Consider the following 14,048-nt stretch of genomic DNA (forward strand, 5'->3'; position numbering starts at 1 on the left):
ATCGGTTTTCTATGACAATCTATGAGAAAATCAGACTGCCAGAGCTGAAATGTAATCTCTTGTCTATGAACAAATAATTATTCCCAAATCAATTGACTTTTTTTTTTTTTGTGAGACTTGATAGTGAGTAAATATTATCTGACAAAACTGTGTATTATCCACAGAATTTTACATAGTAGGGATATGTTTATAGATATGTGTACTATCTTTATTTGTAACATTACAAGAACATGTTATTCCATGTGATATACGTTCTTTTAATCTAAAAGTACACATTTTAGGATTTCTACATGATATAGCAATGTAAATCGTATTGACTGTAAGTACATTATATGAACTTCATGTAGTCTCCACATTTTCTTCTTTATATTTTTCTAGAATTTACCTATCCCTCAGTTAGTTCATTTTGACAGCAATATAATACAACTCTCATAGTTCTAGTTTATGCCAACTGTTCTCTTTAATTTATGAATGAGACTCATTTCCTACATGCAATGTACTTCAACTGTTGTTCATCAATAATTCAACAGTTCTATTGTAATTTTTCTTCAGAAATCAATATAAGTGTAAAAGGTATTTTGCTTTATTTTTGTTTTGTAATGAAAGCATGGTTTCACAATAAATATATTTTACAGTGTAGTTTTGTTAACAGAACTGACTTCAGGATGCTGTAAGTTTTCAATGCAGCAAACTATAAAAATAATAAATATTTCAAGTAGATGCATTTTAAAAGGGCAGTTATTTTCATGTTTGCCAATTGACAATTCCTCATTTTATTTCCAAGTCAACTTCTCTGACAAAGTAGAAGACAGAAATTTGAGAACTGTTTTATATCAGCAGCAATGCTGAATCTGTAGTTTATCCGAGGAAAAATTATATAGAGATTTCCTCATTTAGTAACCAAAAAGTTCAAACAAACATTTAACTAGCTGATCATGCTTCATTCCAGGCAGAATTTTGGAATAGGACTTGAAAGAGGTGAGTACCAGTCTCACACAGTCACAGAGTGCTGTTTGTTTCCAGCCTTTATAAGTGTGACATCACAGCCTGATTTTCACTTCATTAGGCTCAGCAAAGCTCTAATAAAACTACAACATATCAAAATCTATTATTTTCAATACTGCCAATTCAAAGCCTTCAAAAACTACAGGTAGAGCCCAGAAATTGAACTTAAATTCCCTAACATTTTAAGTGTGAAATACATGACAGACAATCTTTCCTACCTACAGATAATGTTATTGTTCAGGTCTGGACCACTGTGGTAAGTCCAGGAAGAATGGCTTTCTCTCAAGAATACATAGACTGGGGGTGTGTTCTGAGTTTTGAATTATCTGGTGTGCCCATAAAGAGGACTGTTCAAGGCAGTGTGATCGCAGAAGAAAAGAACATAGCATTTATGCCCAATCAAATTTTGAGAAGACTTCGGTCCTATACTGGCACACAGTTTAGTTCAATTATTAGATGAACCTCTGCTGTCTTAGATTGTATTTGCAAACTCTGGAAAGGTCAGGCAGTATATCCTGCTTTATTATACTTTTATACTTTCTGGTTTACCTTTTCACTTCTGTTGTATTTTAAGAAAAAGTAGAATAGAAAAACTGTTGGTTTTATTTTTAAATATTTTTGAGAAACTGTCTTTAATCCTTTTTCAATATTGTGCCCAAAGATTATAGTTCCTGCAAATTAACCAAGACTACTTTTATTCAAAGCAGTTAGGAAAGGATAATCTGAATGCTTCTAAAGAAGGAGATGGGGGAGAAATCACCTTTCTCCTGATGTTTCTGGGAACAGACAGCTTTCCTAAACAGCTTCACAGAATTCTTTAGTTGTTTCATTACACTCTGTGCCAAAGGTGTATGGTTGCAGAAATTATTTTGCACTGAGTTTGGCAAAAGTGATAAACGGGGTATATTTAGCTTTTGTTTTTTTCACTTTTAAGACAGATACATGTATGATGTTCCAGACTTAAAGTGTGCCTTGCAAGAATGGAAGTGGACTTTATTGAGCAGAAATAAATTTAGTTCTTATCAGATTATTTTTATCTGTTAAATCATGAGATCATTACAGCAGCTCTGTTTTTACTTTTTTTTTTAGTACTTCTGTATCTTTGAAAGTCAGAAATCCTGCATATACTACTGATGTAGTAGTAATTTATTGCATGGTTTATTTGTAAAAATTACAATTTATGCTTAACTTAAAAGTCTTCCAAATTTTAATTCTTCTAGAACTTTTTGTAAAATTGTAACATTCAGATATTCTGTAGGTATGGTATTATAAATGTGCATAATGAAAAATATCTTTTCATGCCACCAGAAGGAAAAAAACCCACTTAATTTACAAAATATGCCATTGAATGCAGAAGCTCTCTTATTAATTTAATAAAAAAGGCACAAATGCTCTGCAGTATTTCCATGGAAGAGGAGTCAAAAAGATAAAATCAGCACACATGTAAAAGTGTTTTGGGAGAAAACAATTGGATGTGTCTATGAGAATTTCTAACTGGACAATCTTTATGTAGAAAGTCCCTCAAAACTGTCAAAACAATTACACATTTGCTGAAATGAACAAAAGTAAGAAAGTTCCAAAAGCAGGTTTAGCTTACTGCAGGATAGTTACAAAAAATATTCAGTTTATAATTTCAAGCTTATTCCTAAAATTTATTTCAAGGAAACCACACACATACAAAAATTGTTACATAAATAACACTACATCTATAAAGCGTGAAAAATACCTTCCTAAAAACCAGAGTCAAAATGAAATCTTTGTGTAAATAATAGTGAAGTCAATAATTCACAATGCATCTAAACTCATCATCAGTTTCTTCTTTGCTTCAGTGTAATATAATAATGCTAAATTGGCTGGTTTACTCGTATTTGGGTACCATAAGAAGAGTGAAGCCATGGTGCTGAATTTGTAGGTACAGCTTTGGATTCTGAGCTGTTCTCTGGTAGACTGGGCAGTAAAAAATAGTCAAGCGAATACGTAGAGAAGCCACAAACAAATATTAAAGAATAAAAAACTTTCTCTATCCCTTTACTCTTCTGCTTTTCATGGTCATACCTTACTATGCTTCAGATAATCCACTAGTAAACAAAATCTTGGCAAGCAAATTGTATTTTAAAAGCATAGTATAAGCTCAGGGGAAAAAAGTTGCGTTAAAATTCAAAGAAAATGGAAAATTGGCTAAAATTAAGTTTTGTGAGATTTTAAAAATGTTATCAGAAAAAAACCCCTAGGCTAAATTACAGCTAAAAAGTGCAGAGGCTCCTTAAAAAAATTTCTTCCCAATTCAGAAAAAATTAATTCCTACTTAACTGCAGGTATATATCTGAAAAACTTTACTTAACCTTCACAAAGCCAACGGTATCCTGGGGTGCACTAAAACAAGTGTGGCCAGCAGGTCAAGGGAGGTTATCCTCCCCCTCTACTCCGCCCTTGAGAGGCCACATCTGGAGTACTATGTCCAGTTCTGGGCTTCCCAGTTCAAGAAAGACAAAGAACTACTGGACAAAGTCCAGCAGAAAGCTATGAATATGATCAGGGAACTGGAGCATCTCCCTTATGAGGAAAGGCTGAGAGACCTGGGTTTATTCAGCCTGGAGAAGAGAAGACTCAGGGGGGGATGTCATAAATGCTTATCAACATCTGAAGGGTGGGTGTCAAGAGGATGGGACCGGGACTCTTCAGTGGTGCCCAACAAGAGGACAAGGGGCGTCGGGCACAGGTTGGAACACAGGAAGTTCCACCTGAATATGAGGAAAAAATTCTTTACTATGAGGGTGACAGAGCAGTGGAACAGGCTACCCAGACAGGTTGTGGAGTCTCCTTCCCTGGAAATATTCAAAACCTGCCTGGATGCGTTCCTGTGCCCCTTGCTCTAGGTGTGCCTGCTCAAGCAGGGGGGTTGGACAAGATGATCTCCAGAGGTCCCTTCCAACCCCTACCATTTTGTGATTCAGTGATTATCCTCTCCAAAGGACCTGTCAGTGTTTGATTGACTTGTTCCCATTTTCCAGATTCAGGATTCCAGCTAAAGTAGACTTAAATGGGCACTTTGCAAATGCCTACAGCATTCAATTAAGAAATGCGTCTTTTCCTGTGACATCACCTGAGAAACACTGGAGAACTAATGCAAAAGATCCCACAGTACTTTTGAGCAGTGGATCTGTGAGTGGCCTTGATAGGAATAAGATAAGCACTAATGACTTAACCCGCTTATGATTTTAATTTATTATTCAATACACTTTGTCTGATCTTTTGCAGCAGGAATGACACCTACTGCATAAAACTAATTATAATTACTGTGCTGTATGCAATAAATGCACTCTTCTTATAAGCAGTCACTTAGTGGTAGAAATGAGAAGAAGGGGGAATAAATCTTACAAAAACATTTTTCCTGGATTTTTCCAACAATTCCTTTCAGGTAATTTTCTAAGAAACTAAGGAAATGCTAAATCCCTTTGCTTCTACATTAAGTATCAGCTCCAGCTGTGATGTCTATACACTGATAGCAAAATGTAACTACTGTACTTCTGTACAGACAGTCTTGATTCAGTGTTGACATGAATCCTTGGAGAACGCAAGCTTTGATTCTCACATGTGCAGTCACTTTACAGTAATTTTTGCAGAAATATGCAAAGAATTGCTTTTGCAGAAACAAAACAAAGCAAGAAATCTACATTATTTCAAAGGTTTTAGAAAACCAAACAAAAAACCCCACTTGAATCCAGCATTTGGAACTCCTACAAGCAGACAGACAAATATATACATACATACATACATGTCTGTGTGGATCTTCAAGAAAAATACAAAAAAACATGCATGTACATACATTCTGTAAATCAGCAGATGCCAGACAGTCCTTAGTTTGTATGAACTGTAAAACCTGTCTCAAAATGAACATCTGGAACATTTAAATCTTAAATCCAGAGTTGATCTTCTAGCACTAGATTCCTTGGGGATTATAACAAACTGACTGCACAAACATCTGCCCTTGTCTGCTAACGGATTTATTTTCTTAGCTAAATTTAGGCAACATGGCATCTTGTCCAAGCCATTATGTTAATCTTCACAGTCACTAGAATGCTACACTTACCTTAGCCTAGCATCACAAGTTCACTGTTAATATAAGATTATTCAGAACTTTATGATTCCATGTGGAAGCTCATGTTTGGATATTAGTAATTTTGACACTCTTGAAGTGTTTAAGTCTCCCTAAATCCAGAGATAGTCTCAATCTTTTAGTCTTTCATTGTTTGTTAGCTTCTTTTTACCTTCTACCTATGCAAGAAAATTCTAAAATCTCAAGTAACAGAAGCATTGAGAAGAAACAATGACAACAGTGTTCTTGCAACTGAAAAAAATATTTTTAAAAAACGTAATTTGAAAAACTTCACTTCTAGACAGTATGTATTACAAAAAAAAAAAACCTACAAAAACCCCACATAAATGTGTGCTTCACAACCGTTTGATCTGTCTGAATCATGGTTCCCTCTCTAAAACATGCATGTATCCTGCAGTGACTGTGTAGCTTCTTTACCTCCTTAATTTTCACTTGGCAAGTAGCCCAAGCCTCTGCTTTAAATTTCCCACTTGGTAGCACTAGTATGGCACCTGAAGAGTAATTAGTTGTAAGAAAGGGAATTTGAATTGGTTGCTGAGAAGGAAAAAATGTGCATGCCTAATAAAGATTTTTCCTTGAGTACTTGCAACACTATTTATTTATTTTTGCTTAGAATGCACCACCCTTTAAACAGACCAGTGACCATTTAAAAAAAAAAAAACTTTCCAGAAAAACTGAGTGAAAGAAAACTCGTTTGGTTTTAATACCTTGCTATTTCACTTTTAGTCTGTCTTTTACATTACAGCAGCACTTATCTTGACACAAATTTTGCCTTTTTTTTTTAACAGTTTCCTGATAATGGCTTTTTATATTTTATTTCTCACATTGATCTTCTATGGACACCTAAGGTGTAGTCTTCTAGGAAGGCAAATTATAAGCTTTCCTGAGCAAGCAGAATATTTTACCTAAATTACATGTATAACTCTCTGTGAAGTTTATACTGTCCACGAAACTTTCCATTATGATACTGTTTGTGAGACAGGCAGATCTCCATTGGTTCCAATGACCTTGGAAACTGTTTTTGAACAATTCATTACACATATATAGTTATGCAAAATGAGTAACAGAAATTAGGTTTTCCCTCCTCTAGAAATTAGCAGTTCCCCAGCCCTAAGAAAGTGAAAAGTGCTGCTCCTGATACTGCTTCTGCCTTCTGTGCAAAGACAGAAATGCAGTGAAATTTGAGGGGGAGGGGATTTGATTTCTTTTTTAATGTCTGCCTCCTTCCAGCAAGTCCATCTGTTGTAGCACTATAATTCTGGAAGCAGGATGTGTGTGTGACCAACAGGAGACAATTACTGCAAAAGTGTTTGTTGATTCAGCTCTATAAAGGGCAGGCCAATCACTACATTATGAATAGAAAAGAATTCCAACTGAGGAGCTGCATATAGATTAACACAAAATACATATACATAAATGAGAATGGGGAAAACCTGAAAGGAGTAATAGTATGGGAAAGAATTAACTAGGAATGAAGGCTGAAGTAGGGAAGAAAGCTGGCATCTTTGGGACTGTTAACCAAATAGTTTACTAGTCTCTCTTTTCATAAATCTTGTTCTCTATCTTTCCACCTTGACAGGGTAAACAGGGATTAAATAGATATGGAACTGATATGAGCACCCTTTGAAGGAAAACTCCAGTTGCCTTGAGAACCCCACTCCAGGTGTATGGAAACAGTTGGTTTCTCCAGAAGTGCCTGTTCTTTCTTCACAGAGGAACGCTAGTTCTTGTGAATTGACCAGATTCTCCGGTAAGTTTGCAGACCAAATCTAAAAGTGAAACTTCCCTCACCCATATTAATGCAGGTAAAATGCCAGCATGAAGACCACTTCTTTTTCAGAAGGATTAATGAATTGGGTTCACACAATAGTAAATCAGGTCTCAACAACATTTATACATAATAACTGATTCATAATCTCATATAAAGCATGCTAGCATTTCATGATTTTTCTCATAAGAAGTTAAGAGACAAAAATCAATGTTATCAAAAATTCACAGAATTACAACAGAACTAAGCTGAACATTGTTAAACACCATAATGAAAAGTACTTTACCTCTATGGTCAGTTTACTAGTTTGAAGTCTCTGATCAGCCAGATGCAGCTGACTTGTTAGTTTTTCATTGGTTTCTTTAAATCCCTTCACAGAAGACACTGCTTTCTTTTTTTCATTCTGTAAAACAGCTATCTGCTGCTGCAATGACTTAATTCTTTCCTGCAGTAGAGTAACAGAGTAGCCTGGTTTCTGGACAATGATATTTCTCCTTTTTGTTCTGTTCACTAAACATAAAATGTCATGTTACTAAACTGACAGATCATCACAAATAAGGCAATTGCTGATTTTTCTTTCAAAAGAGTGTTCTAGCTTCTAGCTTCTAAAATATTTCTCAGTAAGTAAACTGGTAAATTAATTCAGTTAACCTGTAAGTGCTCTGGTTGTCCTTTTTCTGAAGTGCCAACACTGCAAACTCAACAAGGACTTGGAAGTTAAATGTGGCTCAAGTTTCTAATTGGTATTACCAGAAATAAAGGCTTCAGGGTCTTGTTAACTGATTATTTTTTTTTAAGGTCTAAGCCAAAGTACAGTTAATTTTTTCATTGGCTGTGTTGGCTACAAGGGGAAACAAGAACAAAATGTAGTGAAAGGCCATAGTTTAGTCAGTAGATTCAATAGGTGGGACTTAGTAAAAATAGAGTATATTTTAACTGTGCAAAAGATGCTGTTTGTCAGTCACTTTTTATACAACAATTTCACTTTAAAATAATAAGCTAACTCTTTGAAAATATAGTCATGCAAATTATAAACAAGCAAATTCTGCAACAGCATATAAGTGGGTTTGTGGACTATAGAAGAGATTTTGGAATTTGGAATATATTTGGAAATGCTTTGACAATATTACTCATGATGTTGCCAAAAATATATGATATTCCTACCTTTGCTTAGAACTGATGGATAAGATGTTATGGGACAGCAGATCCTTCTCTTCTTGGAATGTAATTTATTCTGTGAATGGCCCTAAATGAAAAACAGAATCACAAAGACAGCAGCTCTTCATTATGGCACACCAACCCCAATACTCCAAGGTTTTCCAGTTTGAATTGAAACAACAAAATTCCTTGAAATAATACACAAAATCTAATGAATTTTAATTTGAAATTCAGTCTTACAACATCAGCCACCAATGAGTACAAATTTCTGTCTTTCCCATAAAATGCAGAAGAAACAACAAAGGTATAGGAAGCTATACCCCTTTCCAAAGAATCCCAGAGAAAAAATTAAGTGTCTGTCAATGTCTACATTATTTTTTTAGATGAGCTATGAATTTACTTCTAGGGAAATAAGATTGTGTGTATTACTTAAAAGCCTACAGTATCCTATTTTTCATTATATTTAAGCAAATATAATAATAAATATATAAATATATTTATATAAATAAATATATATTAAAAATACAAACAAACAAACAAATAAATATAAAAGGGAATAGCGGTTTTACTAGTTCAAAAGGAGGAAGATCCGATTAGACACTGAGCTGTAACTGGAAGATGCATGAATATATATGAACATGCAAATACAATCCCTGTGTTTGCAAAGGGTTTAACAAAACCCAGCTGCATGCCTTTTAAAGATCTGATTTGAAATATCAGCTATTTCCAGAACCTATCAAATGTTCAATGACAGAAGCAAGAGGCTGAAGAAGAATGCTGCTTGCAATATGTAAAATGAAAGTGGCCAGAGCATGACTTACTCCAAAATCTGGCTCTTAAATGCTCAGTGTATGTCAAAACACTTTTATTCTGGAATTCTGCAACGTTTATCCAATTTCTTCCGTTTGCAATTTCTATGTGATATCATGCAACATATTTCTGGAAATATTCATAACTAAAACAGCTGTTAATCAAATTTAAAAGAGTAAACAGCAATGGATTATCTATTAACAGCACTGAACAAATTACTGAAATTGTAGGATAGCTTAGCCATGAATTCTAGAGTTGTACAGTCACCAAACAGTTTGAAGGACACAGAATAGGATATGATAGAAACAAAGAAATTTAACTGCCAACTTTTCAGACCAAAACCAAAGCAAAGGAAAACAAAGGTCAAGCTCTTGTAGGTCTGCCTCCTTCAAGTCGTCTCTTAATTATTTTATTCCATGTCTCAAAGACAACAATGAAAAACAGTACTAAGTCCCTATCTGTATGACCAGAGGATACTACAAACACTGAAGACATGTAGTTGGATGACCGATGCTAGTCTGAAATGGTGATTATATGTTACAGGGAGCTGAGCTCTCAGCAGATAATAAGCCAACGATCCATGCCTGCAGTGGAAAGATGGAGATCTCCACTTCAGGCCACAGGTCTGATAAATGTATCAGTTGTAAGAGAATCTCAATAACTCTTCTGATACCACACAGGGTATTTCAGATTTACACCACATGGAGCAAAACTGAGAAAGACCTTGTGTCATATATGATCTCATCTCCAACCCCAGGCATAGCTCAGGACTTGAGAGGTTTCTCCAGCCTCGATTTATACGAGACTAGCACGATGCAGCTAGAGTGTGCTTAAATCCTCAGGAAGAATTTAAGATTTCTTTTAAAATTGGTGCTCCCAATTGTCAATATTAAACCTTTTTGCAGTGCTGTCTTCTGTACTCATAAACCATGTTTTCAGGTGCTTCTCATAGTTACCTGCTTGGGGCTCTTGAGATGCTTCCTGTGTATGCTCCAAGTCCACCAGTCTGTTACATATATGTATCAGAATATATCTGTTTGTCTTTTCCAACAGGAACAGACAGCAAATGCAACATAGGAGATCAGGAGAGGTACTGGCTGTGTCTACACTACCAAGCAAGAGAGACCAGAGTCTCCTGGATTCCCTGCCTTGTATATCCTCACTTAAGAGCAGCACGAGATAACAAGAGTAGCGCACACTGTCAGATTTTCACATATATCATGTGCACCTGCTCATACTGTGTATTCTATACCAACAGATGTTTGCAGAAGAATTTCCTTTTTTTTCAGCTTTTCTGCCAGAAAAATAGATCTTTTGATGGAAACACACAACCAGGAATATGTAACAAGAGAGTTGGTATTTGCTTTAATGTTTTGGAGACTAAGAAAATATACTGTTTTCAAACTGTTTATTATATCACCACACATAACAGAATTTTAAACTAGTTTTCTAACATCAGCAAGTTGTTCAGTGTTTCAGTATTCTCTTTCTCGAACTAAGAAACAACAATATCTGCTTGCATTTTGAATTCCATGAAGTGACTTATTTGGACAAACACAGGAGGGAAAAAGTATTAGACATTGTTCAAAAGTCCAAAAGTGAGTCATCTGTTACAGATTGTATGGAGCCTCTAAAGACCTGGGAAACAACTAGCTGGCCCTCTTCTGTGAGGAAACAGCATATAGATGTTAGGAATGAGACAAGGGGTTCAAATCCCAGACAATGAATGTAAATAGGCTAGGAAGAAGCTAAAAGTCCACTTTTCTCTAGACAGAATCTCCTGGACAGAGATAGAGCCAAAAGCATCCTTCTAAGATGGAGCCAACTCTTTCTGTGCACACCAAACAAACTTAGAGGTGTTCATGCTTGATTAGTCAGCACACCACACATTTTGCTAGATGGGAGGAGGGGATGTTGCTGTTTCTTTGTTATGGGTTAGGTCACCCTGTTCTGTACGACTTTTCTGACTAAGAAGGAGTTCAATGGAATGTCTGCATCATTCTTTGTCTGGACTGTGAGATAGCAGGACAAGCTTACAGCAGCTTTACATTCAGCTTTTGCACTCCTGACACCCCCTCCAAGTACTTCTGCACACTAACTGTTCAGCAAATATTCTAAATGATAATTAAACTACCCACTGAATACCTGGAAGCAGATTTTCTTTTCAGTTTACAACAAGAGTCAAATTAATTAAGAGGGGAACAGCAGTGATAATACTAACTATTAAACTTCAACACTCTGCACAGGAGAACAAAACAAGTTCTATTATATACCTTTTTATTAAACTGCTGGGTTTTGCCTTCTAAACAAACAATGTTGCAGGGCTTTTGACTATCTTCTGTTTGCCTTTTTCCCTGTTGTTTACATCTCTCTGGCAGTGGATCAATGTTTTGCACTGTCTTCATAATCACTGTTTCCAAACTTTCAGAAGTTGGTATTTCAGAGTCACTAAAACAGCACATTCAGAAAAACAAAACACAGTAAAGCTGAACATTAAAAGTTCCAAAAAGCCAACACTTGAGTACCTTGAAAATTACATATGCAAGAAAGAAGAGGAACAAATATAAAATCCAAACAGTACTAGGTTGACTGATTCAACAGATGTTTACAAATACAATAAATAAGAAATCTCTGAAATTTTCTTATCAGGTTCTACTATGTCAAATGGAATCTTGTTCTACAATGAACAGACATCTGAGACTTTATCTGCTTCTTAAAGGACAGCTTTTGCTACAGTCTACAAAAGAGACGTACATTAAAAACTTCTTGATAGTACTTCTAGTCTATGAATGCTCCCAAAGATATACTACGTTTCTACTTCCCTTCATTTTTTACATTTGATAACAAAACAAACAAACACACAATATTTCGCTCAATAACATTTCATTTCAATTGAACTTCATTTGTAGTGCTGACTGAGACAAACTCAGAAATCACACTTGAGGGAAATCTCTGCCTAGCACCCCTTTGGAGTGCTTTTAAATTCTGTAAGTTTGGGGGTCCTTCTACTGAAATTGCCTGCCATGCAGAGAAACTGGACCTGAACCTTTATTTCAAAAATTCATTCAAAATTTTCCTTAAACTTGCACTCAATTTTGTTTGCTCAATTTTGTTCTTAAAAGGAAAACATAGCAAATTAAATAAAAAGCTCACTAATTGCAACAGAAAAACGTGTTTTCTGTAAAATCTGATCTGCAAAATTAAATTAGACAGAAAAACAAACAAGCTTTACATTAATGATAGCAACTGACAAATTACTTGGTTCTTAATTTGTTTTCTCTCTCAAGATACCTCTTCAGGAGCCCCCTGTTTAGCATGGGGAGAAGCAGCAGGAGGGCTTCATTTGCCACTGTTGACTTGCTCCATATGACACAAAAACCTAACATTAAGCCTATGAAGACAATTCCATTCTCTTCACTTCACCTTCTGTATATTTTGGGTAAATACAGGCTTGAGAAATTTCTTTACATACCTCTTAGGACAAAATATTGAAGGACAAGCTGTGATACCCATTTATCTAGTGGCTTACTGCTGCCTCCTCAAGTATGTGTGGAAAAATAGAAGCAGAAGCAAAATTCTATACATTTATGAAGCTTGCTAGTGCAGTTTGCCAAGGGCCTTGTGACTCAAGACTGGGACTCTATGCAGTAACAATTACCTTTAAAGAACTGTTTTTTAACCATCATTCAATTAAAGTTAGTACAATGACTACGCATAAAACATACATGAAATAATTATTGTGGATGGTTCTTAATTTAAAGGATGTTAAACAGCTTGTAGACATCTGCTAGCAAGCTGAAATGGGTCATTCAAAATTTATCTAACTAAATTAAGGGGAAAAAATGTTTCTCCTCCCGGGTCGGCATGTCACAAGATAACTAAACTGACTTAGTAGGCTTGCCTGGGAATCCTTAGCTGTCAGTGGTGAATATGCAAAGGGCCAGCAAATTAAATCAACCTGCCAAACTGTCAATTTCAAGCCTCATGACTGCACGAAAATAGCATCACTGGAAGAAATCAAGCATTGCCTTCTTTTGGGTTTCCTGGCACCTATTCAAATACTCATGCAGTTGTGGCTAATTTTGCATGCAAATTTCAGTCAATAAGCTCAGAACAAGACCTCCCAAGATATTTCAAAGGATCTGACAGTATTTTTTTTGAATACCAAATCAACAGTAGTTGAAATTCAATCTCCATTTGCTAGTGCTTTACATATGCACAGTGTCCCCTCTACAGGGCTAAGTTAATGAGAGCCGTACCTGCTTTCGCTCATATCCTCCCAGCCGTCCTTACTGCAGTTCTCAAATACATTACTCATAACCTTGATGGACTGTTTGAGAAAAGCACCATGATGTCCCAAAGAGCTCTTTTTCTTGGCTGTTTTTAATTTAACCTTGGTGCCTGTTATTTTGCAATTACATTGCCCACAGGTTGCCACTGCTTTGGCTTCATCCAGCAAACACTTCAGCTCCTGTACTTGACTCAGCAAATCTTCATTTTCATTTCTCAGCCTGTTAGCTTCTGCCACTTGCCTCTTCAAAGAGGCAGCTTCTTTTTCCTGCTCATCAGTCACTAAGTGAAGTTCTGCTTTATCTTTTTTTATTTCACAAATCCTCTTAAGTAGTGTTTCCAGCTCTCTTTCTCTTTTGTCTGCATCTTCCTTTTGCACTTTTAAAGATGCATTCAAATCATTTTTCTCCTTCAGTAAGTCTTTATTTACTTCTTTCTGTTTCTTTAATTCCCCTTCAATGGCTTTGAATTTTCTTTCTAGTTGTTGTACCTAACAAAAGCAATTTTAGTATTAATAATATTTCACTCTACCCAGTAGGAGAAAAAACTGTTTTCAAATATATTTATTATATGACAATAATATTACATTAACCACAAGGACAAAAGCAATCTACAGTCCTTAATTCAAAAATAATTCTAACGTAGTGCAGATTAAAACATTTTAGCTGCAATAATACAGCTGTTGAACAAAGGGCAGATGGTAAAAGAAGTTAAAATTCCAGGCAAAGTGACACAGAAGTTTAAGTATGCTAATGAACCTTCCTGATGCATCTTGAGCTCATTACTGATTTGGTTATACATACTAATTGAATCTAAAAAAACATTTTCAGATGGAAAGCTATTTTGAAATACAGACAATTTTGCACTAGCTATCTAAATCAACAAGTTCTATTAAGTGTT

The 14,048-nt window shown here is 35.5% G+C and overlaps 1 protein-coding gene across 10 annotated transcripts in view; it reads right to left on the minus strand.

Moving 5' to 3' along the window:
• The window catches only part of CNTLN (centlein), a 198,985-nt gene that overhangs the window by 55,039 nt on the left and 129,898 nt on the right, over window positions 1-14,048 (minus strand). For all 10 annotated transcript variants that reach the window (XR_012658052.1, XR_012658051.1, XR_012658053.1 and 7 more), the window contains 4 exons: window positions 13,118-13,638; window positions 11,132-11,306; window positions 8,055-8,136; window positions 7,177-7,400 (listed from right to left, as the gene is read on the minus strand). Coding sequence is in view for 7 of the 10 variants with exons in the window: in XM_075079219.1 (XP_074935320.1) it covers window positions 7,177-7,400; window positions 8,055-8,136; window positions 11,132-11,306; window positions 13,118-13,638 (1,002 nt within the window). In the remaining 3 variants the exon portion in view is untranslated. The remainder of the gene's footprint in view (window positions 1-7,176; window positions 7,401-8,054; window positions 8,137-11,131; window positions 11,307-13,117; window positions 13,639-14,048) is intronic.

This window comes from Phalacrocorax aristotelis, chromosome Z (assembly GCF_949628215.1).
Source record: "Phalacrocorax aristotelis chromosome Z, bGulAri2.1, whole genome shotgun sequence".
NCBI classification, from domain to species: domain Eukaryota; kingdom Metazoa; phylum Chordata; class Aves; order Suliformes; family Phalacrocoracidae; genus Phalacrocorax; species Phalacrocorax aristotelis.